General features: G+C 41.7%; 2 protein-coding genes across 3 annotated transcripts; both read right to left on the bottom strand.

Annotated features, from left to right (window-relative positions):
• Positions 1 to 1,780: 1,780 nt before the first annotated feature.
• On the bottom strand, positions 1,781 to 14,843 carry diras1b (DIRAS family, GTP-binding RAS-like 1b). The gene is made up of 3 exons (XM_069710700.1): positions 14,661 to 14,843; positions 4,018 to 4,358; positions 1,781 to 3,213 (listed from the first exon to the last, which is right to left on the bottom strand). Exons 2-3 carry the CDS (start codon positions 4,324 to 4,326, stop codon positions 2,926 to 2,928), a joined length of 597 nt encoding a protein of 198 aa, XP_069566801.1. The 5' UTR covers positions 4,327 to 4,358; positions 14,661 to 14,843; the 3' UTR covers positions 1,781 to 2,925.
• Positions 14,844 to 17,875: 3,032 nt separating this feature from the next.
• On the bottom strand, positions 17,876 to 24,551 carry LOC138627954 (receptor expression-enhancing protein 5). Of its 2 annotated transcripts, none has more exons than XM_069710610.1 (6): positions 24,478 to 24,551; positions 24,235 to 24,367; positions 21,186 to 21,279; positions 20,133 to 20,271; positions 18,726 to 18,916; positions 17,876 to 18,531 (listed from the first exon to the last, which is right to left on the bottom strand). In XM_069710610.1, exons 2-6 carry the CDS (start codon positions 24,347 to 24,349, stop codon positions 18,525 to 18,527), a joined length of 546 nt encoding a protein of 181 aa, XP_069566711.1. In that variant the 5' UTR covers positions 24,350 to 24,367; positions 24,478 to 24,551; the 3' UTR covers positions 17,876 to 18,524. The 2 variants fall into 2 exon arrangements, with proteins under 2 accessions (XP_069566711.1, XP_069566710.1); XM_069710609.1 differs by having other exon boundaries at positions 18,748 to 18,916.
• Positions 24,552 to 26,949: the final 2,398 nt, after the last annotated feature.

The following is a 26,949-nucleotide window of genomic DNA, read 5'->3' as shown; positions in this document are numbered from 1 at the left end:
AATAACAACAGATTCATTCAGCTTTCAAAACAAACATAAGAAAAGTAACAGCCATGGAGTGGAACCTTTAGTTTGATTATTCACATTTTGCTAGTATCATCTAATCGATAGATCTGAAGAGTGGATGTGTCAAATACAATATATCATGAGCATCATTATTAAGCTGTATATTACAGTACATAGCAACACTGAACCTTCTACTGTAACAACATTCCCTGCTTACAAAGGACTTATTCCCAGAAAGACAGCGAGTACAGTATTTCTTTATATGGGTAACATCTTACTTGAAGCTCTTATAAACATTTCATTGAACTACCGTATGCTTATTTACAATAACTACACATCTGAAATAGTTTGATGAGGGGCATGAATGATGCAGGTGGGGCATTTTACATGGTGCTTATAAACGAGGCATCGCTGATTTGATAAGCAAGTCTTCAAGTAAAATGTCACCCTAAAGTGCCCAGTTGTTGATCCTGCTGCACACATAAAGACAGAGAAGGAGACAGACGAGGACAGTCGCTGTGCTTTTTCTTCTTTTTTTTTTTTTTTTCCAGAGAGATGGACAACACAGTTAATAGGGGTTATCATCTGTGTCTTTGGGTTTTAACAGTACAGGAACAGATTACCCTCCACACACATTGTTGTTTAAAGTGCCTGAATAATGGAGAAGAGCAGACAAAATAATCTGACCCTCCTCGGCGTCCCCTCATGACAGACAATCCCGTGGAGGTTTTACGCGCTTCACGACCACAGATAACCCGGTCACATCACGATACCCTGTCGTTCAACAGAACCACAACCTCACTGCTGCGTGTACCGTCCAATTTAGAATACTGCGCATCGAGACTGAGAGCTACCTATGATCATGATGCAGCTGTTCCTCCATGTTCGGGACTGGTCGGATAAATGTTAAGGATTGGATAATGCACAAACAAATATACAAAAAAGAAACACAAAACAAATGTACAAGTAGATATGTTGGTAAAAAGTATTGTGCTTTTGGCTGTCCTGTGTACACTGTACAATATTCAGAGCTCCTGCGTGAAAAAAAAAAAAAAAAAAGGGTATATATGCACTTTGGACTAACAGTAGAGCTTTTCAGTGGCTCCTGAAGGATACTCGCCTCTAAGCAGAGATCATTATATGTAGGCAAAAACATGGCAAATCAAAGTTGCGTGTGTGTTTATGATATAAAGTGCAATGTGAGGGCATTTAGGCTGAGTGAGCCCTGTTTGTCGTCAGTTAGCAGTGTTACTATCAGAGCTGTGTGTGTGTGTGTGTGTGTTTTCTTTTTTGACACCTGCATGGATGCATGCAGTGTGGATGCAGTGTGTGTGTGTGTGTGTGTGTGAGACCCATTCTGTTTCCTGTTTACTGATGCCTGGATGAGTGCACGCGAGGCAATGTAACCAAACCAACCAAAGAGAAAACAGATTTACCTATTCAGGGTGCACTGAATTTTTAAACATGGAGCAATATTACATCCACCCCTTCGTCCTTATTTTTTTTTTTCTTCCCTCTGTGCTTTTTGTGTAAGGAGGGTGTGTTGTTGTTGTTGTTTTTTTGGTTTTTTTGACCATACATGAATTTTAAAGAGCATCATAAAGCAAACAAACGAGAACAAAAAAGAGGCAAAAATAGAAACCTTCACATGAAAAAGTGCCAAAGCAAACTGACATTCTCGACCTCAGAAAACCCAGAATCATCCCAGTTTTCGCTTTCGTCTTACTAGCTCGGCAATGATTATCCAAGTGTATCGTCCTCGTCGTCGTTCTGTTTCATATTCCAGTCAGAGTTATTCTACACTTGATGAGAACCTTAAAAGGATTGTTGCGTCGGACCAGTGGCGTGTGTGCGTACCCTGCCGCCGGATGCTTCTCCACATCAGATGAGGACATTTAGAGGGTTTGCAGATGAAGTTTAAACATAGTGATGAATGTGAAGAAGGGTCTTTTTTTTTCTTTTTTTTTTTCTTTTTTTTTTAACTTTAAAGGGGAGCGATGAGGTTGAGCAGATGAGTGAATTTGTCCTTTAGCCACAAATTTAAGCCTTAATGCTTCAACCTTGATTCAACTTCACTCTGTGATTGACATGCCAGTTGGAGCAGAGCATGTGTAGACTGGATTGAAATATCCCATGTTTATATACATCAGAGTTTGCTCGCTGTGACGCGCGTTGTTCATGCTGGCAGTCTCAAACGTTCAAGTCCTGTGCTTACGAGCATGAACGGACACGCCAGTCTCTTAAAATAGTGTTTCTACCAGATGAATGACTTTAACTAATGTTGTCAACTCTGTTACATATACATTACATTTCTCTATAGTTGTTATAATAGGGGGTATGCACGGGATGAGGGTTACTGGGAGGTAATGGTGGAGGGGAGGGGGTGTGAGCTTGGCCGGGAAAGAGGGGCGGGTGGAGAAGTGAGAGAGGATATCGAATGTTTTTTGCACTGATCAGAAACCTTCAGCTTCGTTAAAGGACTGCTGCAGTCTGTGGCCTTCGCTGTTGTCCAAGTTCTCGACGAGCTCCTCCACTAGTTTTTGTGGCACTCGGATGATGCAAAAAGTCCACACCCGCACTTGTTTTCCAGTCTCACGTGCTTCTTGTTTTTGATTTGCTTCTCGATATTCGGCTGCCCGCTCATCTCCATCCCACTCAGACCCTTTCAGTAGAATGCACATGAATGTATGTTCCAAACCGAAATGTTTCCCGTATGTGAGTTGTGGTTTGTGAATGCACCGGTCGAACGGAGGAGGATGCGTATGATGAGATTCCCATTGCTTTTCAAACACTTCTTCTCTGAGTGATACGTTTTAGGGAGTCTCTACTCTCTCTCTCGTCTTCCTTCTTTACCTCTCCGTCTCTGTATCCCCCCCCCCTCTCTCTCTCTGTCGCCTCCCCTCTCCTCTTCTCCTGGATTTACATCACGCTGCATTTGCCCTTCAGTCTCTCGGCACGGGACTGCTTCCCAGATCGCTTGCCGTCGATGTTGAGGCTCATGTTCCTCTTCTTGTCCAGGTTGAGGAGCTCCTGGAAGAGCTCAGTTACGTTGTGGTTGGTCTTGGCCGACGTCTCCATGAAGGCGCACTTCCACTGGTTGGCCTGAGCTTCCCCGTCCTTGGTCTCCACCTCTCGCAAGGTCTCGTCGCTCTTGTTTCCCACAAGCATTATGGGGATGGCCTCAACGTTGCCCTTTATGGCCAGGACCTGCAGGGTTGGAGGAAAATAAGCAGAGAGGTTGTTATGTTCTGGCTAATCAGTGCTCATTATAAATTTGAACAAAAATGTTGATTTGATGTTAATCTTTACTCCATTTATAGCTTCCAAAGAGAAGACAGTGCCTGCCTATTGCTCACAGCTCGAATATTTTTGCTGTTATTATAGTCTCGAAATCCTGATAGCATGAAGGTGCGTGCAGCTATTCCGAATGGCTAAACAATCAGCGGCCAGTGTGGGTGGTTAAGTGCGATGATGTTAAAGTCGAGCGTTTGTTTCTAAACGTAGTTCCAACAATGGCAGCGGTAAAAGAGCGAGTTGAAACGATACTAACAGTTGCAGCAATAACACCAGTAAATACGGAGGAATGTCTCTGTTGTTTACAGCTTGGCGAGTCTCAGTGCACAACGCATGTCATATGATGATCAATACCGATTGGTTAAAGGCTGCTGCAATAGTTTTAAAATTAACCTGAGATCAACGCCCATTAGGCTGTAATGACCGGAAACAAAGTCCAATGGCGTGTGGTTAGACCCACATATTCACGAGGTGAATTTGACATACATGGTGACATATTGTGACTGAAACTAGTGGACTTCAGATTACATCACACATGGCATCATGACTATGGCTCAATAAATTCAATACACTGTAGAAAGAATATATTAATAGCATGTTTCTGTCACTTCAACTGCAGGTACATAATAACTTGGTATCAGTTGACTGATATTGAAATATACAGTAAACTGTATCCTCTCTCTTTAGTGTACTCAAACAAACGCAAACACTCCCCACCTGTTGGTAAATGGGTTTGAGCTCCTCCAGGGACTGTTTGCTCGTGATGGAGTAGACCAGGATGAAGGCGTGGCCTTTGGAGATGGACAGCCGTTGCATGGCTGGGAACTGGTGACTCCCTGTCGTGTCCGTGATCTGGAGGGTGCACACGCTCTTATCGCAGCTGATCACCTGGCGATAGGTGTCCTCCACCGTGGGGATGTAGGTGTCCCTGAAGGTGCCCTTCACAAAGCGCAGAACCAGGGAGCTCTTCCCCACTCCTCCAGCTCCAAACACCACCACGCGATAGTCGTTGCTCTGCTCCGGCATTCTGCCCCCTCAGGCTTAAGACAGTGTTACACCTATGATGTGAAGGGTGGGAGCAGCAGGGGAGGAAGCAGGGATATGGATGGGGGCGAGGAAGAGCGGGATAAGAAGATCATTTTAGAAAATGAGGAGCATTTGTGTAATATCTAGACAATACAGAAGCAGCAGATACAAGCAGAATGAGGAACAGGAAGGGAGGTGCTGGTGGGACTCGACCGCAGGCCAGTAGGTTTCCAAGCAATCTATCTGTCCTCGTGGTCTGACTATGAGCCAGAGTACAAATTAGAGAGGATGAGTTTGGTGAGGCTCCAAGGCCCTAACCTGACGCAGACATTTTCCTAATCAATACCCCGCGCAGTGTCGCAGTTTCTCAGTTTCAACCTCAAAAAATATTCCAGCATTTCCTCATTTATCAACTATAGCAGCTGCAGCAAACCCTGGAGGAGACGAAGTCAGAGCCGCTGCTGCTTAAGAGAATAATCTGCAGGCCTACAGAGGGTGGACACAGCGTCACGTATAACACAGTGCAATCCAATACATCAAACAACAGCTTTAAAGATAACTGTGAAGTTAACTCGAAACCAAAGGATCAAAAATACTTAATTAATAGTGTTGGATTCCATTAGGTTGCTTTTGCGCATGCTATTATGCACGTAAGTAGCTGTACGTTAGTGATTCACTTCAGTGCCTTCCTGTAGTGCTTCTCTTTGGGCTGCAAGCAGAAACTAAACTAAAAAGATGAAAATTAGTTGTAAAAAAACACACGTGTTTTCTTTGTCACTTTTTGTTTATGTGACAGGTAGACCTCAAGATTTATTGGAGAAAATAGGCTGAATGGTGGACTTAAATTCACCAAACACGTGACAAATCAATGCTGATGTCGCTCGGTATCTGCTGGATGTGTAAATTATAAACTAAAAGGTGAATATATGTCATTTACAGCTTGTGGCCCCAAAGGGCTAAAATTGAATTGATGGAGGTTTAACTGTGTTAAGATTTATTGTTTATCTTACAAAACACCTGCTGTGCGCTCCTAGTAAGATATTCCTTCCAGAAAAATGGGACTTGAAACACAACCTGTATCGTTACAGATTATATCAGAGGCCAGCTAGTAAGGAAAATGACCTAATTCACATTATATAAAATCAAGTTATAAAATTATGATATAAACACTATTAAAAAAGAATATATATACAACACCAAGGCTATAATGGACCCAGTTGGTAGCCAGCAGCAACGCAAATCTTCACTGTCAATATAACCTGCTGCAGCTCATGCATATGCAGCTAAACAATGTCCCCACGCATAATCTATTACTACCTTTGTAAGTGCCTGGTGTCAGTGCATGATTACACATTGTATCTGTTGAATTATTTATCTGCTCTGGTTCTAAACTTGCTTTAAGGTCCCATAATAAGATTCTCTTTCAGCTGTGATCATGCTGCTCTCTAAAGCTCCTGCTGTAATGAAACAGTAAATTAACGTCACTACTATATAGAATAAGTGGATTTCTGTCATGCTTGCACTGCAGGAACCCACTATAGATGGCAGGGCACCTGTAATTGCATTGCTGGGTCTTAGATAATATAAGTCAAGGAGTTGAGAATAAATGGGGATTCGGGGAGTGCCTCTTGAGTTTTATAGTCAATCTCTAGCTGTAAGTATGGCAGACATATAAGACTGTTTTATGTCCACGCTGAGCACACAACCACAGTGTCATTTTCAGGTGAGTCTGTGGCTTCTGCTCATGTGCCTGAAAACTGGAAATCTTGTTTAATGGCTCGCTGATGCCTTATGAGAAGATAAACTCTGGATTTTTGTTTGAGATAGTGGTGGGTGCAGATGAAATCTGTCAATAATTTATTTTAGTGACTGAAGCTTAACTTTTCAGAGCTTCAAACCATTCGAAGTATTTCTCTTTTAGATCACAGCAGACCGTTTTTAAGACTGCGGTAATGGGAAGCTGTTCAATCGGGTCCCTGTTAACAGCCGAGCTTCTCGATTGCAAAATCTCTGTTTAAAATGTCAAAATTGCCAGAAATAATGGTCATCTGCGTTGGCTCAAACTCTTGGCTTTAATGAGGCCTTCAGTCACGCTGAAGAATTGTGGTCTGAGCTGCCAGAGCTGCACAATGATTTCTGCTTAGGCCTGCCTTATGTCAGACAGGAACACACACACACACACACACACACACACACACACACACACACACACACACACACACACACACACACACACACACACACACACACACACACACACACACACACACACACACAGAAAGACACACACAAGCGCAAAGTTTGCACTAATTTAATTTAAAAAGCCAAATTGTTGTGAATGTTTTTTTGACCTTCTTGGAGATAATTGAGCCTCTGAAGGAGATTTATTACATCATGAGCCTTATTGTTGTGGCAACATTGTACTCTGATCAACGGTTTTATATTGACGATGGATCAAATGACTCAGTGTACGTGGAAGGTATTGTTTGGAGTGACAAACCCAAAGAGAACTATCACGCTGCTCTGCAGTCTATGTCAGCGCTACAGATAATATTAGCATCTTTCAAGTCATTGTTTTCGTTATGCCCATCAGAATTATTACATGTTGACATTAACATTATGGACAAGGTTGCAAAGCCAAACACCGCAACCAATAAATATGATTAGGCTTATGCTATAATAGCGGCATTAAAGGCACTGGAAATGACAATTAAATCATGAATCGCAATTATTTGTATCATCCACAAACATTTCATGATGGTGACAGAGCCAGTTTTGGTTTTACAACCCGCGACTAGCCATAGTAATCAATGTTGTTTATGGAGGCACCTATTGACAGACCTTAGCACCTTGCTGGTGAACTCAGACGAAAATTTAGCAGTTAAAGATATTTCCTTCAGGAGCTGGTAGAGACCAAAACAAAATGACAGTGTATGTCAGATTTGAGGTGTTGGGTCCCCAGAAATATAACTCTAAATCCGTACTAATCAGTAATTCGGCAACTGTTTGATAACACAATCGCCGTACCAACTTGCTATGTTGTTAGTCCAAGAGGCCAAAAATACATCAGACCGTAGCCAACAGCTTTTCCAGGTTATCTTAAACACCAGAAACGTCAGTACTAACATTAATCACTGCACTTGAAAGCTGAACCAGGAAGTCGTCTGTAAACTGTGATGTGACAATCACAACACACAGCCTGGCCTGATATTTTAGAGTTTGTCTTTATTGCGTCCTCCAAATAAATTTGGCAAAACAGGGGATTTCTTGCCCCGTCTTACTTATATTTAGCAGCAGAGCTGTGTTCTCAGATCTCAGCAACTTCATGAGTATAAATAGAGATAGAAATTAGGGCCAGCACTAAAAAAAATAATACCCGAGTTACATGCTGCTTATAAACCAGGACGATCCTTGGAGGAAAAAAAAAAAAAGATACCTCTGTTTAATGAAATACTGCAAGAAAAATGATCACAAAGTCTGACAAATATCTAGAATATCTATTATGCAGGCTGTGTTTTGTAGCTGACATGTCAGTGCATCTGTGATGAGACACACACTTGCACATGCTTTCGATACTGACATACTCTCAATTATTCTTTCTACTTATCTGTCTCTATCTGTTAGTCTACTTTTCCTCGGCCTGCTCCCCGAGCATCCTCTCGCTGTCTCCTGCTCTCTCCCTCCCCGGGTCTCCATGCTGTTTGATCAATAAACTAAGGCCGCTGTGGTTTCAATCGATGGGGCTCGTCTCCCTGCTGGCAGCCTGTCATCCTGCCTCGCTTGGTGCCGGTTTGGTTTTTTTTTGCATGTGGATTTCAGCTCTGTGACAATGATCCTGCTCATCAAAACCCCCTCCTCTGCTCTCCCCCCTCTTCTTTCACCTGAGCTAAAATTAGCCGCCTCCCTCCCTCCGTCAGCAGCTATCACTGCACACACAGGTGCAACCTCAGTGACACACATACTGTACTTCCGCTCCTTCACCATTTGTCCTTGACACCGGGCGTTTGAGAATAATGACACGCCTCCCCAAATCCAAGCTGTCTGGCCCCCCTCCCCCTCTTGTTTTGTTTGAAACCAGAGCACTGCAGTTCCTTAATGAATTAATGGTACACTATAAATGCATCTGTGGCAGCGCAGCCAAACTCCATTAGCAGATAGCATTTGGCTCAGACCAAAACAGGCCTCCTCCCTTCACATTCAGGAAATAGACGCAACTGCAGCCGTCTGCGCTCGTTTATTTCACAGACACAGCAAGGAAATGTCACCTTTAGCGAAAAATATGCACATAATTTCCCTCAAGAGAGCCACTTACACAGCGGCACAAAGGAGGCGCATTGACCAACATCAAACACAATGCCATTCAACAGATCAAGAGCGTGATTAAATAGACACCCACAAAGCGGTCCCATGGTATCTTGTAGAGAAACGGGTTTTAATCAGGCTGCACATACTGGAATGCTGTGGACACGACTATTTGGCGATGAGTGTTTTACAGGATCAACAGATAATCAGCTCGAGGTTTTTCCTCAAATATTCTGTCCTCTTTTGGCTGCAACTGTTCCACAGATTCATCAGGAACACCGAAACCTGCAGAAAGTTTCTATCTGTGTGTGTGTGTGTGTGTGTGTGTGTGTGTGTGTGTGTGTGTGTGTGTGTGTGTGTGTGTGTGTGTGTCTGTCTGTCTGTCTGTCTGTCTGTCTGTCTGTCTGTCTGTCTGTCTGTCTGTCTGTCTGTCTGTCTGTTTGTGCAGTCAAGCAGAAGATTCCCTGTTCTCTTGTGCACACATCAGCTCGTCTTTCCCGGTGTGTGTCTGTGCATGTGTGTGTGTGTGTGTTTTACCACAGGAGTTAATCTGTGTTTTTGGGTTTGTGCACACTGTAGAGGTTCAATTTATAAATTTTGATTCAGTCTCACACATTCAGTCACGCTGCTGCTTCACTGCACTCACTCTAGCTAAAACACACACACACACACACACACACACACACACACACACACACACACACACACACACACACACACACACACACACACACACACACACACACACACACACACACACTGAAAGCCCACAGATTGTGTTGATCTTAAAATCTTTGTTGGATTTAATTTAAGGTTTATGAATGTGAAAATGTTCCTCCATCATTTCCTCCCAACCCCCCCAAAAAAAGACAGATAAAGCTGAATATTTTTCGGATTGCTTCAGAGTGCGTGTCTGCTGGAGGGTGATGATGCAAAGAGAGGAAACATCCTTTTTATATCAAGGGAACTAAAACTATTAAATATGTTCGTGATCCATCAGAGTAATTGATCCTTGCTAGAGAAACTGGAACGTACACTGTTATGACATTATTTTTCACGTGACTGAAACTGCTTCTTGCCGTCCACTAAATTTGAACTGAAAACCTGCAAAAAGGGAGCTCCTCAGAAATGAAAAGAAGCAGTGTCAGTTTGAGTTGGATAACGGTGCGTGTGGTAGCTGTCGGAGGTCAGGCGAAAAGATCGACACCTGTTCCGATGCGAGTAGGGTACGCTGCAGCCAGCAGCTGGTTAGCTTAGCTGAACACAAAGACGAGAAATGGGAGGAAACAGCTCGCTTCTGTGCAGAGGTAGCAAAATACCAAACAAGCAAGTGCAGCGTGTCATTGAATGCAGCATGACATAAGCTCTGTAGAAGCACAAAATATTGTTTTTATGTGTTTTTCTTTGTTGTTTTTTTCACACTTTAAAGCCAACCTGCTAGATTTCCTGACCTCCCCAGAGCCTGTTTATTTCCAGTCTTTGCTAAGCCAACTGGCGGCTGCCTTCAGCCTCATATTCACCCGACAGACATGAGAGTAGCATCGATCTTCCCACCTGACTGTCTGCAAGAGAGACAAAATATGAAAATGTGCATTAACCATTGCACCTATGACTACACCTTTTGCACTACACTACACCCAACTGCATCAGCACCATTTTCACCAGGTGCGATTGCACCATTGTTTAGGTGTATATATGTTTCTTAAATCGAAATATATGTCTATTTATGTTTTATCTGTCTATTTATGTCTGTTTTTGCAAGTCGAGAGAAAAGTTACAACCGGAGAAAAAGGTAAACATGCCTGGCCAAATAAGCCGATTCTGATTCTGACCCGTTTGACCTGTACATGTATTGTGAGGTGACCGTTAGTCAAGAGTGCTGCTCGCTAGATCAATCAGAGCAAGTGTAGTAAAAACTCTAAACAATAATTTAAGTAAATAAAATGACAGTTCACATATTATACTCTTCTTTTTTTGCATTGCAGCTCTGCATTGCATAACTCAAGCGATTAAGTCAGACTAGATGTGAAAATCTAAATGTAGCAATTCCTGTGGGTATGCTTAAGACTTATGTGTGAGACTATGGGTGTGTATGCGTCTCATCAGTGTCAATCTACACTGTGATTGAGCGTACCCCACCGCACGGAGGGCATGTGTGCTTCACTGTCCAAGAGATTGCAGCACTTGTAGTCTTGGCTTAGTGGCTAATCATTGAGCTTAACCTCCTCTCTGCTCGTGGCCTGCTCTGCATTGACCCAATTCCCAGAACTTAAGTTACCAGCAGTCTCTGTAACACTACATGCACCCTGAAGCCCTCTGATACCCCGAGGGCATCTCTTTGACTCAGCATGAAGTGACACATGGGAAAATCAGCATAGGCACAAACAGTAAAGGCTACATTTATCTGTCCGTTGTTACCCACAGCGTCACATGTAAGTTATCAGAGGGTTATGCAGGACAAGCCCCCAAATATCCGCCCTGAACACATGTCCTAAGTTCACCTGTATGCTGTGCACAGTACACGTCCTGGGTGATTATAACTGATAAACAACCCCAAAATGCTTTATCACTCCTGCTTCTGTGGGTTCTGACTAAACATTATACATTTACTATAAGGACAGTGGCGATGTAAGGTGACAAGGTAAATAGAGCATTCGAAAATGGACTTACTACACACTCTTAACTTTTACAAAATAATATCAAATACAACTGGCTAAACAACAAAATACTCATAATCCTGTCCAAAACAAGCAGGTTTTTTGCATCATTGTTAAAACATGGACATTTTGGAGTTGTGAGGTATCTACCAGGAGAATTTTAGCATTCAGGTTGGCAAACATCAACATGTTTTATGTATGGCAGTTTATTGCACACAGCACTTTTATGGTGGAAAACAAAAAGCAAAACAATTTTGTTTTTGTCTGGATTATTTGCATTTTTTTAGTTTAAGATTTCCGCTACGGGTTACCATAAACATCCCTCTTACCTGCAATTTAATACATCTACATTAGAATATATAGCAAATGTGGACTTTCAAGAGGAATTTAAGACATTTCCGTTCTAGGCAGATTTATTCCTGAGCTTTAATCAAGCATTGTGACCATAATCATGCTGGTTCCATGCAGCAGTGTACACAGGACTGGATGTAACATCCTCATGTAATTAGTCTTTGAGTGTGTATTTGTACAGAGTATTAGTGTGACCTGGGGAACCCTGGGTTGCTCCGTCTGGTCTCTCCATAAGACTCTGCTAATACCTCAGCCTGCCGATCCAGGAGACACACAGGCACCTGACTTAAAACCAGGACTGAGCCAAAGAGGAATTTCAGATTCCAGCACTGACAGAGCAGTCGGACTCGTTTTCAAAGCCTGCATAATGTATCAAGGTTTATCTTTTATTTTTTTTCAAGGAAGTCTATTCTTAGACGCTGTAAAGGCCTTGACCTGACTGAAGCACTAATTACAGGCCGGCGGACTGTGCAGCAGAAGCCTGCCTGCAGTGACAGATGGTGACAGGTTTGGTAGTTTTGGATTGACTCCACTGGTCTCTACAGGCTAGATCAACCGAGCACAGATTTTTTTTATAATACCACTTGATCCAGGTCTGATAACAACACAGATGGTTAAAAGCAGTAATGACAAGGGAATCCCACGCCAGACTGCTTGAGATGCAGCTGGGATTAGAAGATAATGACCGTTAACTTTTCTCCATCTAAAACCACAAATTACTTTACTTTTTTTTTTTTTACTAGTTCTGATATTTTTTTAAAGGAGATTTAAATATTGAAGGAATTGTATTTTAAACAAATATCTGCTACTTGAACAGAATGTAAAAAAACAAACAAAAAACAAACAAACATGTGGTCACTGTGCATAATTGACCAGAGCACCCATCCTGGCCTGCGATTAGTTATGCACGAGACCAAGAAAATCCTGCCTAATGAAGACTATATGACCCTATCAAATGAGTTGATGCCGTCAGAACAACTAAAACACTTTAGCATTGATCTGTTCCAGCATTAAAGCAGACGTTCCAGTATTAAAGCCGGCATTATGCACTCAGGAGAGATGCTGCACTTCACCAGACTTGTGCTATCAAAGCAACGGAGACTTAAACTATTTTTATCAACAGAAATGACAAGTGATGATGAGGCCTCTGTTGCCACTTCTAAATTTAGAAGAGAATCCATTTTTGTTTAATGATTTGGGAATTGCACTGACATTTGTTAATGTCAAGAAACATCTGAAAAAGCTTGTCTCGTATTTGAAAATATTTATTATTTTATTTATCAGGAATAGTTCACTGAGAATTCAAGTTCTTTCTGATAAATGACCTAGTTTATTTTCCCTCTGTTTCAGGCATTGACATACGGCAGCCATCCAACACAACAACTACACACCACACCAGTTCTTGGATGAAAAGATATTCAATATAGTAAGTGGATATTGAAGCTATATAAGCTTTCCTTATTCAAACTTCCATCAGCCAACAACCTTCCTGCAGTAGCATGTTTCTGCATGTACAGTGCTGTGTGCCAAATCTGTTTTGTTATTGTTATTTGATCAAATGTTTGCCAGACTAATTCACATCTTCCTTAACATCTAAACCATCCTGACCGTTGTGGAGGGTATCTCACATCAGTCTCTGATATGCTGCTTTTTTTTGGTCCTTAGCTACAAAATATCCCACCAAAAATCATCATCATCCATTATCGTCCACTCACCTCCAACATCATCATCAGCATCATCACCTCTCTCTTGTTTTGCTTGTTACCATGGGCTGAGTCATTTCTTTGTCCTGCCTCAGTAGATAGAAGTGTTCTTATGCAACTGTACTGTGACTGTTCAGGACGGACAAACAGACAAACAGGCAGGACATCGACACTCCCCCACGAGTCCACTTATCCTCCGACACATGCACGTTTTAATACAGTCTGCCTCTCTATGCTACTCTCCACCACACTCTTTAAAGCTTACTCACAGGGTTTACTGCCATACATCTCTTCCCCTCTCCCCTTTTTCCGCTCAAACCCTGCACACACACACACACACACACACACACACACACACACACACACACACACACACACACACACACACACCCATGACTGGCAGTGTTCAATGCATACAGGAAGTTGAATTACATATATATGCGCGCGCACACACACACGCACACGCACACACATACAGAAAGGACCTAAATAATGCACAACTCTTTTCGCATGTCATGATGGCTCTCCTGTCTTCTCCATGGAGGCACAACAACAACACATCAGACATGGAGGAGGAGACACGGAAAAACGCACATCCAGATGGAGGATTAACTATGGCATTCACAAATCGGGTTTTATGCGTCACGCCGGCGTCATTATTAGTGTATAGTCAAATGTTGACGTGCATCTCCGCTCAGGAAGGGCCGGCAGGCGGAGAGGGCTTTCCGTCGGTCCGCAGATTGGTGCGCAACGCCATTACAGACCACCCTACTCCGCTTGGTTCATTCATAAATACCAGAGGATCGCCATCTCGCAGCGGTGCCATCATTTCGCAGTCGCAGCCCCCCCACCCCCCCCCCCGCGCACACACACACACACACACACACACACACACACACACACACACACACACACACACACACACACACACACACACACACACACACACACACACACACACACACACACACACACACACACACCTCAAAGCAATATGATAATCCCGACAACCCTCACATCTCTGCCCTCTCTCTCCTGCTGCCTGCCAATATGGCTGTGCGGGCAAAGCCTATACATACAATTCACTCGACCGAGGTTGCCGAATAGAAATGCGAGTCGTGATAGGAGCTGGCGTGGACGAATTTCAAACAACAGCCCCGTGGTGGATGAAGAAAGTGAGATTTGCTATCCCGTGTTGGCCGCGAACAGCAGGAATCGGGTGCGCACTCCAGTCAGCCGAGCAGAAGGACCGCGGTTACGCCACTGAATACCAACATCTCCTCTCCATGCAAGATGTGCAGGATGAGCAGCATCTCCATACCTGGTCGTGAAGTACAGCTCCGCTTCAGGCTCGCCCTCGGTTCAGAAGGATGACAGACAAACGCCGAAAGCGTCTTAAAGCATTTTGCGCGGTTCATGTAGAGCTCATGTCGTCCAATTTCCAACACCACCACAGCAGACACTCTCTCTCTCTCTCTCTGTGTCCCTGTCTCTCTCCAGCTCTCTCTCTCTCTCTTTCTCGCAGATAGAACGTGGGAGGTGCTATGCCCTCTCCCTTTTCTGTCCACACTTGATTTTCTTTCACTTCATACACTTCCTAGTGGTTGATGCCAGCAAAATAGGCAATTTAAACAGACTTCCTTTAAAAAAAAAAAAAAAAAAAAAAAAAAAAAAATCCTTTATGAAGAATACAGCTGAAAGAATCAGACCATGTGAGGTCATAACGAACAACTAAATTATGGAAATGACACTGATAATGAAACACGAGATAGAAAAATAAACCCAAATATCAATCAAAATCATATGCAAGGCAGAAAATGTTTTTAAATTCGAGGTTAGAAATATTGATGTTCATTGAGTAACAAATCACATCTGATGAAATTACATTTATGCTCAAAAATGTAACTTCAGCAAAGCTCCATTTTAATTTCCAAATGATTTTGTCGATGTTTCAGCCACCACTGTTACCATCAGATATCTCCAGGGTCATGATGGCAGACTCATGCCAGAAGTAAAAGGATGACCAAAGTGAAATTTTGTGAGAGTAAAAGGTCAGAATCGTTGAGATTTTCGAGCCAGGTTACACATAATATTCCTTTTAGTTTTTACTCAGGACACAAATAACGATAATATAAACGCATAGTTTCCATAAAGCACAGGTCTGAAACTATATCAATCAGCTTTAAGTTATGTCAAGCCGGCTATGTTTTATTGATGAGGTCATTTTTGAAGTTAGATTGGAAAGATTTTGATTTAAAAACAAAAGCAAAAACAAAGTCGTATTTCTGTTTGTTCGATCTCGGATCAGCACCACGGACAGCGACCTCATCGGATTTCAACACCGCGCAGAGTCAGGAACACATGAACGCAGCAGAGTGCTGCGTTTAGTGTACTCAGGCTACATGTGATGTAATATAGCCAAACAGCACGCAGTGGGTAGAACAATTAACGACGTGAAGACAGATAAGGGCCAATATGCAGGAAGTATAGCAGTCCAGTATGAAGACACCCAAATGAGTCCTCAGCCCATGTCAGCATACACTAGAGAATGCCATTCATTTCGTTTGGTATCACAAGTTAAATGTGAATAAGCCTCTCCCTGGTGCTAGTATAGGCCCATGGCCAAGTCAGACCAGGCCTTGTTCTGAGCCGTGTTGTCTGTACGTGACGGTCTGACTGTATGACTCACCAACTCCATTCAGACAGCCGTGCGTTTGGCCCTCTCTGTCGGTGAGCAGGGGAACTGCAGAAGATGTGACAAACCAGGAGGTGGAGAAAAAAAAGAAGCAGATACATGCATGGTTTGTTAAAGGTAGCATTTGTTGAGGATGACGAGTGAAGACCGGGGAGGAAGGAAGAGGATAATGTAGGTTTAAGCTGGAGAAAAGATTGTGCAGGAAAATGCAGATGGAAATTCAGCAAGGAAAGGAGGAGTCACATTCACATCAGAAGTCACGATTTAAAGCAACACTTCAGAAAAATGAGGCTGTAAATCTCAGTACTTCCCGCCTACAGTAAAAACATGTACATCTAACACAACCGCCAATAATCACACCCAAATGTTGTTACTACTGTTGCTGTCTGAAGTTCACAAAAAAATATTGAATGCAATATTACTTTTGAATAACTTCTGAGGTCTTTTGAAAAAAATTTATGTACCACCACCACCACCACACAGCACAACACCTTGGATTAAACCACACAGCAACACAATGCAGTAATTGGTTTCTGGCTGCCAATTCTGTTAAATCAATAACCTTTCGGCTTCCAATGGCTGGGGGCACACACAACAAACGCCCCAGTGAACACATCTTCACAGCAGCCATTTCCAGATGGGTGCTTTCCTCTCCCCGTCCTGGTGTGCGGCCATCACACTGGCTCCGTCGACCATTTCCCATGCATTACATCCAGCGCACAAACACAAAGGGCCTCCCTTCCAGAGCCCCTCGACCGTGAACACAGAAGCCAAACACAAATTAATACGTGGGTGGTTAGTCCGTCTGAATGCTGGTAAATGTACTTGAGGGTGACAGGTCGAAAGATCAAGTAGATACGTAGGACGGAGAGACACTGTGCACGGCTTTGATATTTTCTCGGCAACAAATCCCAACACACTAGAGTCACTGCCTCACGGTTGTACGCCTCCGCCAACCAGGCCAGTTGCAGTTTACATCCATGTATGTCCAGACTCATATAATATGTGTGTGGAAGACTTTAAAGGAATCTGGCCAACAAAGCCGATTCCAATTGAACACGTTGTAGCCGTGACAGTAGACGGTGCTTTAAATATGGATGTTGCCGCAAAGAAGCTACACATTCGACAATGTGAATGCTTTGCACACATCTTCAACTCAACAGCACAGAAGATCAATACAATCAGCACAGAGTCAAGGTGGACACCAAAGTTCTGATTCAATATCCGCCCACGTGTGAAATATGATCACAATCTCTGCTTCCGAGTTGTGCTGCTGACTTAATGACCAGAAAAGTGTTTTTGCAAAACATTATGATATCAATGAAGTTGACCTTTTGGATATAAATGCCATCACTGCATCATTTGATCTAATTAGGACATTAGTGTGAAATTTGTTATAATTAGGGTATGAATTTTTAAGTTATGGCCACAAAACCTTTTTTTTTTTTTAAAGTCACAGTGACCTTTGACCACCAAAATCTAATCAGTTCTTCCATTTGAAGAGATTCCCTCAAGGTGTTCCTCAGATCCCTTTCAGGAGAAGGGGACGCGTGGTAGAAAATATAATGCCTCTGGCCACGAGCGTCACCAGTGCAGAGGCATACAAAAATTAGTGCAGCACAAATGAGCTAGGATCAAATCCTCAGAGGTTATGGATCCAGAAATACAATTTCCCTGACTGCTTTAAAAAAACAAAACAAAAAAAACAATCACTGAAACCACTGATGCGTGAACGTTGTAATTTGGACCAAATAAAATCCCATTCCCTTCTTTGTGGGGCGCTTGGAAAGAGACGAAACTGAAATCGATCTGAAAGTTTAAAGACGGACACAGAAATGATGTTCTTTAGTTCATCAGGGTTCCAGTTTTATTGTTTCATTATTACAAGATGATAAATTAAGACATTAAAAGGCAGAAGTCATCCAGTTACTGTTAAAGATTGAGAGCATTCCCAATAACTCGTGCAGACTTTACATTCTGCTTGGCACATGTAAGAATAAGGCTGGAAAGAGCAAGAAGACACCGATGGCAAGTAAACATTCCAGTTTTGATTATCAATGTAAAAAAGAAAAGGCTGTTTCTGAACACATTTTAGGGCAACCTGCTTTTACAACCAGAAAGTGATCAGCCTCAGTTTTCTATTGCAGATGGCTCCATTTCAAATATTGCTAAAACCGGCAGGGGCACATTGATAATTATTTGCTATTAAAGTATTTTTCTTTCTGAGCATTTTGTCACTCTACAACTAATAAAATAAGATCACATAAAAAAGGTCACATTTTCTGATTGTCTTGGCAGTACCGTCGGCAGTAAACTGGTGTGAATGCACAAACAATCTTTTTATTTCTTTTCATGAGTGTGAAGCTTCACATGATGTGGAGGTCGGTCATTTGTCAGAGGGAGGACAAACCAAAGGCCAAATAACCGATACACGTACACACCGAGCCTTTCCATGTGTCTCACTGGTCCTTGTCATGGTTGAGGGCCATGTTAACAGCTGATGGAAGAAACGGAGAAAAGAAACACCTTATTTTGCAGAAAAGACATGAGAAATATAAAAGATTACCGTATTTGAGGATATATTCTCACAGTGTGAAGCTGCGAGGGGGTGCACATGCACATGCACATGCACGTCCAGTGTATCAATACGTTTCTGCAGAACATACAGTATATAAATGGGGTTGTACTTGCATGTGTACAGTTGGTATCTCACCCTCCTTTGTGACATTTTCAGTTACGTTCTTAACCTTGGCACTCAGATCGCTGACCATGCTGTCCATGGTCGCCTGATGTTTCAAGAAAAATGGCCGGATCGCACGCTTGTACAAGATGTCAGAACCGTTCCACGTCACCGGAGCCATACACCACATCAGGAACAGACACTGAGGAGAGAGCGGAGGACACATCTCATTATGCTGCTGTAAAACCTCCTGTTCAAAATGACAAATGTCTGCTTCTTTATCATTTGTGATAACAAAGTTTTAGACCATTAGTTGGAACAAACAAGCAATTTGATGTCACCATGGACTTTAGAAAATGGTGATGCTCATTTCTATTTTCTGACACTGTATAGGAGAGATTTATTAATTAATATAAAAAGGCTTAATTAATAAGGAAAATAATTGTCAGATGCAGAAGTGTTGGCATTTTGCTAAAAACAAGTGTTGCTGTGCTATACAAGGGGCTGGTGTTAATTTACCGTCACTCATTACACAGGACGAGATATTGTTTATTAATCCTATTTTTTCCAGGACTGAGTTTATTCATTGAAAACAAACGTTTTAATGAGAGCAAAGGATGATCATTGCAATTAGGCTGAAACAATTGGACAGCAAGGTGACTTACTTACCGAGTGAACAGACAAAGCAGGACTTTCTGATATGTGGGGTCACTTTGTCTCAAGACACAACTTACTGAACAACTTTGCTGAACTATGAAGGAGAAGCTCATGTCCCTCGTCAAGAAGGGACATAGAATGGTGAAAAACACTTGCTGTGTCCCCATTTCATTATAGATAATACTTATTTACAACTATACTCATCTTTATAGTTATTGCAATTAGTGTATAGGAACAATATGCGAGTGCTTTGATGTGAAACAACGGTCACAGAGAGTATGTTTTGCCAAAGGTTGAATACATATCATTTGGTTGGTCTCACCAACACTAACAATTCATCCTTGTGTGCATCAGCTGAGTAGCTCTTCCATTTATTTATTTTTTTGGAGGAAAAGCGTCCACCAAATTAAAGGCAAATATTTTTTTCAGTCTGCATATTGAGAGTGAAAACACTACATAATCAAAACACACTTTGAATTAATATTTTTTCTGGACACGAGATTTTTTGCAAACAATGTATTCCATATTTTTCCATTACACAAGGCGTCCATAAGAGTGCAGTGTTGGCAAGCATTATGACGAGAGGCCAGCAGATATCAAGCCTCGTATAATTCATCACAGTGTGAGTATTTTTGGTTTGACAGTGTGACCAAATTGTTTGGTCACCGGCTTTATAGAGAGGAGCTAGAAATAAAAGAGTCAATTTAAAAAGTATAACATAATGTAAAATACTGATCATACAAACATAAAGGGCAGCCTACCTTGCCAGCATAGTAAAACGGGAACCAGAAGAGAAAGATGTCAGAGAAGGCCTCAACAATGCTGAAGAGACCATAAACAACCCAGTAGGTCAGCCACTGTGTGTCATCCTCCTTTAGGTCGCTCTCGATGGCCTTGATGCTGAGTGGACAGAAGGACAGGTTAGATTGAGGTAAAGGATACAAACTGATTCAAAGTCCAAACTCAAGGCTTGATATCCTGCATGCATGTCAAATGTATCCCATAGAGTTTCTGACAGCTGGCAGCACTGTATTGTGTGAGTTTCATGCTGTACCACCATGTGTTTGAGGATGCTCATGCAGACTAAGAGACCGCCATGATGCAGAGTAATGTATAAATTAGTCAAGGTGATTATTAGGCCTGAGTGATATGCACACGTTTGCTGCATTTAGTGAGTATTTTCCAATGTTGGTCTTTTCGGTATAAAAACTCTTTTCACTGTGTTGCAGACGGTGTTCTCCTGGCTGAGCTGCAGCGGGGAAAAGTTACACAAGGAGACAATTCCTCACTGAAGGAGACCAGTTGGAAGACATCACTCGATAGCCAGCAAGGAAAGGAGGTATGATTCCAGTGATCGCTGCATCTTTAAAGGTTCAGTACATCAAAACAATTTGAACCAATCCTTTAAGTCTTTTCCTTTTAATATTTACTTGAACGTGACAACCAACAACTGAAAGTAAAGATGAAGTGCAGTTGAAAAACAATCGGTCAGTGTCAGTAATCCATAAAGTAAAGAGTCGCTGTTATACTAAAAGCAAAATTGACCTTTTCCCATGAAGCACATGTCTACTCAATGACATTTAATAATTAACAATGTCCACATTCCATCTAGATGTGTCAGTCACAAAGATCTGGTATTATCTATTGCAATCATACCGGCTGACTGGAAAGAGCAACAATTCTTATTATTAGATATAACTGGGCTTTTCAACACAATTCTAGTTGTCTGTAAAATAATCATTCATAACATTAAGGAATGGAAAGAAAAAAAAAAGTGTACATTAATGTCATGTTATTTTTGGTGTAATACATACGAGAAATATGCTGGATAGGTAAAACCAATCAGGTTGCAGAGTAGTGAGGCTCCGTATCCAAACAGAAGATAAAGAGCGACAACACCCAGAGCACCTGCAGAGAGGCAAAACATGAGAGGCAGCGGTGAATGTGAGAGCACAAGGTGGAACAGGTAGTGATGGATGAGGTCATCCGGTTACTTTACAAACACTTCTAATGGCAAGCCACATCACTTTGGTTTTAAATTGTGTCCGCTAGCAGGATGCCAAGAGAGCACAGCACCAGGATCAGGAAGAGCACCACACACATCAAACAGTAATATTCAAATCCAGCCAGTGGAACAGGTGACTTTTAATACACCTCGAAGCTCACACAGTCACGTCAAACTATACACCACACGTATGCGAGAGATTCCATAAATGCCACTGGAATAACTTAAAAATTGTTTTGTATTATCGTGTTTCGTATGCGTGATATAAAAAATAAAATAAAAAAGCCATCTTGATCTGTATACTTGAGCAATCGAGGAAATAGATTCATTCAGACCTTAAACTAATTCAATCGACCGGTAGAAACATTTTAATTATGTTATATCTCTCAAAAGCTTTATCAGCTTGCTAATTAGCTAAAAGTAAGATGCTGACTTCGCAGCAAATATATACTGTAGTCTGGGCACCTACCCGTTCGTCACATTAATGACTAATATTATCAGTCAAAATTAGGTTTTTGTTTATCCACACACACTCGGTGACAGCTCTCCATCTCTTTCAGAACACTCCTTGTTTTAAATCCCAGCTCTTTTTCAGAGCTTTTTTTCTGCTGCAACTGTGTTTGCAGTTAAACCTAAAACAGGACAAGAAGAAAGCCCGTCGAAACTCAAGCAGTTGTAGGTGTGGCTAATTCCATACGTCATTCAAATATATGTAAAACTCAACTGTCCATATAAAATTCAACTTCCACAAACATATAAAAAAAAAAAAAAGTCACACAGCATCCAAAAAAAACCCAAATCCTTTGATACTGTTGTAACCATTGCCTGCTTTTTGCATCTCATTTGTTTGTCATGGCTCACATCAATGCAATTCTCAGTCTACCCAGGTCTCTCTCTAATGTAGACAAGACTGGAGGAACTGGTTGGAAGTGAAGACCCCAGCTAAAGTAGACAATGGCTAACATAGACAAACAATCAGTCAGCAGAGCACCGCTTTGCATATGGAAACATAAACTGATGAGTAATAAAAAACAGACTGCTAAAATCGTTACAAACATCTAAAAACCTTCATGCCATTTGGCTCTTTACTTGTGAGTGATGAACTCTTAAGTGCTCTAAGACTATGAACAATGAATGCATCCATGCGACATCATGTGTTTCTTGTAAAAATAAGCGCACAAAAGTCACTCCACAGTTGTGTAATCCTGTAATGTACGACTCGTATCACAGAGTTGCTTGACACCAGCTGAAAATATAGTTTCGGCAACATCAAATGATCACAAAAACCCACTGTTAAGATGACAGATCAAGGCAAAGTACGACACATCATTATAGTGAGCAACCAGGAAAGAATTTGTCATGTGCAACTTATCGGTGTGCATGTTTGTAACCAGCAGCAAATGTGTCCAAAGTATCCAGAGAATGGCTTTTGCCTCGTTAGAAGTTCACAAGACTCCAATAAGACATTTCTGCAGCAGGACAGGACATGGTATACAGTACTTTGGCTGCTGTGTCTGGTTCGACTGCAGCTCCTGCAGTTTAGTAGTGGAGAGATGAGTCGAGTGGTATTTGCATACAATCCCGAGTATTTGTTTTGCAAGCCAGTTCGGTGTGTGTGCATGGGTGTGGAGCGAAAAACATGGGAGTATTTGAATGTAGATCTAAATCAGCAACTGCAGCAGGTTGATGTCGAGTAGAGCCATAAAATCACCAGACTAATAAATATACTGTATATCATTAATACATTCAGTAAGTGTGAAGCACCAAGACACTAAAGAGAAAATATACCAAATGTATGTTTCGTGTAGTTTATAAAAGGGCAGCACGGCTATTATTTCCATTATCGACTGCCGGCCAAGTACTTTCTGATTAATCTGCAAATTGTTTTTTCTATAAATTGTCCAAAAGAAAACAGTAAAAAAAAAAAGTCACGGTTTCCCAAAAATCTGTGGCGTACATGTGATTTTTGAAAGATCCTTACCAAACATTTTGTGTTTATTAGGTCAAAATATATACAAAAATTAAAACAAATATATTTTCTAAAATACTAAGTATCAATGTCAGACAATAAAATCCAATATTAGTCAGGCTTTAATGTAGGTAGTCTCTGCTAAGAGTTATATTTGATGCAAAATGATCCACGTCTGATATAGTGCAGACAAAACAGTGAGCATTCATCCCCTGTGAACTTAAAATCAGGTATTTGAATGCATACCAGTTTTCGGTTGCGTGCACCCATCCGTTTTGATTCGAAGTAAAGATCTGAATGTAGGTCACTGTGGTGAACAGGTTTCCTGTAGCCGAGTGGCATCAAGTATACCAAAACTTGCCTCAGTCGTTTGGCCTTTATTGACTTCGACCGTGGAAACTGCCAACAAAACCCAACTCCCAAAAGCTGAATAGCCAGTCATCCTAGAACCTGACTCCATCTTTGCCTTGCACTGGATAAAAATACCAGCTGGTGGGGGGATCTGGGATATTTTAAGCAGTTCATTCAACAGCACTATTTGGAAATAGGTGTGTTAAGAAGGAATATATATATATCTGATGTTGTAATGTTGCATAAAGGACTGAGCTGGATGAACTTTGGTATTTGAGCCTGAGATGGGGCAATAAAATGACCCAGTAAAACACAGGATATGAAACCAGTCTCAAGACACGTGACAGTGTGACCACGGCAGAGTGCCAGTTGCGGTTTGACTGGCAGCTGATCGGCTAAACGAACTAACGTTGGCTTTGTTTACTTGAAACGATGACCGCGACAAGTTTATGGAGAAAACGTTGAGCCCGGAGCAAGTTCGCGAGTATCTCCGGCCAGTGCATTTCTGAAACTCGGACGAGGATTTCTGTTCACATACCCAAGGCGATATACTCTCTCTTCACTCCCGATTTTTCTTCCAGCGTCGCCAACTGATCTGTCACAAAGTTCTTCTCGTGCAGCAGCGTCACGAAGCGTTCCTTAAAGTGACTCATTTTCGGGCCTTCCTGAGCCTGTGACCAAAATAAAATAATAAAAAAAAACAGCACAGGAAACAAAACAAACGTTAAAAGCACCAGACGCGTCAGAAATTTACAATCAAACAGGAGGTTATTTGACGAACCTTGGGTTGATAATTTGCCCGAAAGCTTGCGGTTGGATGGCTGGGCTGCTGACTCCGCCGAGTTGCGGTGACGATCGGGGGAGGAGCCTGAAAGCTGACCGCTGACCAATCACAGAGCTCCGCTGAGTAACGTTCACGACCGCTGTTGATAAAAAAAAAAAAAAAAAAAAAAAAGGTAAAAAAGCGACTACGGTTTGTGCTGCAGACTGATTGCAGTGGATGAGGAACATCTGTTTGTAATTAACCCCCATCCAGTGGTGGAGAAGTATCCAGATACCTTTATTCAAGTAAAAGTCCTGCAAGAAAACCCTACTGCATAAGTATAGCAACAACTTTAGTTAAAGTATTAAAGTTCAAGTACTGGTTTGGTCCCTCTGGCTGATATATTGTTACAGGCTGGATGTCATCAATAAAGTCATGTTGTCGTAACTGCTGCAGGTGGCGCTATTTGAACACATTTGTATCCAGTTTTATACAGGCGAGAGGAGAGAGGAAAAACAAAGTTCAAATCTGTTTTCAGGTTTTTGAACTTTTTCCTCATCTTAGATTTTTGGTGACATGAAACCATGGGAAATGTTTGGAGGGAAAATCATGATTTTATGAAGCTTTGTTATCTTATTTTTCATGTCAAATCTCGAAAGTTACCGAAACTATCAAATAGATAAATAAACAAACTGTAGATGTTAAACTATGTATTTTTTTCTAAGCGCCTTCAGCACATCTCTATTTTGGTTTAAAGGTTGAAAATTGAGAGTGTATTTCTATTGGTGCATACTGTGTATTTATTCTAGACTGGGTCGGCTGTAACACATTTAGGATGTGTTAGAAGACTTCATGTTTGAAAATAATAGCCTGGGAACAATAATGTCGAGTTACTGTTTAAATGCCATATAACAAGTGAAGCATCTCAATAAAAACATTGACATATATGAACTGGGAAGGAGTTGGAGACTGAATACTAAACATGGAGTTGTTGTGAACCTGGACTGTCAGGAGAGGGCAACCTGCTTTTGTTTGTGAGAACAAAGGCCTTGAGGGACCCATGCAAAGATATGAGCAGCAGCGAGATGAGAACAGAAAGTCAGAAGTTTCTAAATTAATCAGTCCGTCTTACTTCCTCTCCCTCTCAGTTTCACATTAACAGGTGTACCCACATGTGTTTTGCATGATTTCTATGCATCACTGCTCCTCAGAGTTTAAATTCTTCTGTCACAGAGACTCTGAACTGTTTTCATGCACTCACACTGAAAACCTCAGCAGAATGATGTTGCCAATAACTCTGTTTGTCATCTTGGGCTTTCTGAGTCAGGGTGAGAGATTTATATGGCATTGCTGAATTGCCAGTTGTTTATGTTTTGTGTAAACATAATCTGTTCAGAATTTTTGCCTTGAAACTGAATATAATTAACTTCAAATCTATTGTAATCTAAAATGCTGATTCTCAAGATTTAAATTAAATTTCTCATTTCAGAGTCTTCTGCCAACAAATTTCTGACTCAGACTGACAAATCCAAGTCTGTCAGTCTTGGTGGGAATGTGATCATCAGGGCCACGGGGAGTTCAGACATTGGTGCTGATCTCAGCTGGTACCTTCAGAAACCTGGACAGCCTCCCAAACTTCTGATACATGGGGCATCAACTCTCTTCTCAGGAACTCCGTCTCGATTCAGTGGCAGTAGATCTGGTTCTCAATACACTTTAACCATCAGTGGTGTTCAGGCTGAAGATGTTGGAGATTATTACTGTCTGGGCTACCATGGTGGTGGAGTGTTCACACAGTGATTAAGAGCCGTACAAAAACCTCTGTCAGTTTAACTGAAGGCTGCAGGTGTAGAGGGTTGGTGGAGAGACTGTGATGAGGTTAACTGGTCCAATAAACACAACACGAGAGTCATCAAGCAGAAACACAGTGAATTTAAATAAAACTGACTGTAAATTTTGAACAGTGTAACTTTAAACCAGTTGACAAATTCATTATCGTTAATCTGCAATAAATCCTACAGAGCACAAACATATCCTAACCTTTCTCATGAATCTTAATCTATGTATTTCATGAAAATGATAAAATGGTGTACATCCAAAAAGTTTTTCCCCTCACTTTGTGTCCCATGTTGCCTTCAGTGTTGAGAGCAGAGAGATCATTTCCATAGAGAGGCTTTGCATCATCACCTGATCCTCCAGTGAACTCAGAAGGTTTAAATTCTTGTGAGTTCAACACTGCAGGACTCACATCTGTCAGTCAACACAGCAGAAACCACAACCACCATGACTCTCATCACCATCCTCCTCTGGACGCTGGTCTGCTGCTGTTTTACAGGTTCATTCACGCAGCAACATTTCAAACATGATGTGTTGCCATTTTCTCTCATTTATTTCTGATGATAATTAATCATTTATATTTAATCTTGTTTTTGTCTGCAGGATGCAGCGGTCAGGTGACGGTGACTCAGCCTCCAGCCGTGACATCAACTC

This window comes from Brachyistius frenatus, unplaced genomic scaffold, assembly GCF_029030835.1.
Source record: "Brachyistius frenatus isolate BFR_SWC_R1_liver_20210118 unplaced genomic scaffold, ASM2903083v1 Contig_93, whole genome shotgun sequence".
NCBI classification, from domain to species: Eukaryota; Metazoa; Chordata; class Actinopteri; family Embiotocidae; genus Brachyistius; species Brachyistius frenatus.
The sequence above is the reverse complement of the archived record's forward strand: the minus strand, read 5'-3'. Positions and strand labels throughout refer to the sequence as shown.

What these genes read in the sequence shown, in the direction of transcription:
- diras1b (XM_069710700.1), bottom strand. Translation starts at nt 4,326, where the DNA reads ATGCCGGAGCAGAGCAACGACTATCGCGTGGTGGTGTTTGGAGCTGGA. An exon ending in TCAAACCCATTTACCAACAG is followed by an intron (nt 3,214 to 4,017) that starts GTGGGGAGTGTT and finishes CCAACCCTGCAG; the next exon opens with GTCCTGGCCATAAAGGGCAA.
- LOC138627954 (XM_069710609.1), bottom strand. Translation starts at nt 24,349, where the DNA reads ATGAGTCACTTTAAGGAACGCTTCGTGACGCTGCTGCACGAGAAGAAC. An exon ending in ACCTATCCAGCATATTTCTC is followed by an intron (nt 20,272 to 21,185) that starts GTATGTATTACA and finishes CTGTCCACTCAG; the next exon opens with CATCAAGGCCATCGAGAGCG. An exon ending in CGTTTTACTATGCTGGCAAG is followed by an intron (nt 18,917 to 20,132) that starts GTAGGCTGCCCT and finishes CTCTCTCCTCAG; the next exon opens with TGTCTGTTCCTGATGTGGTG.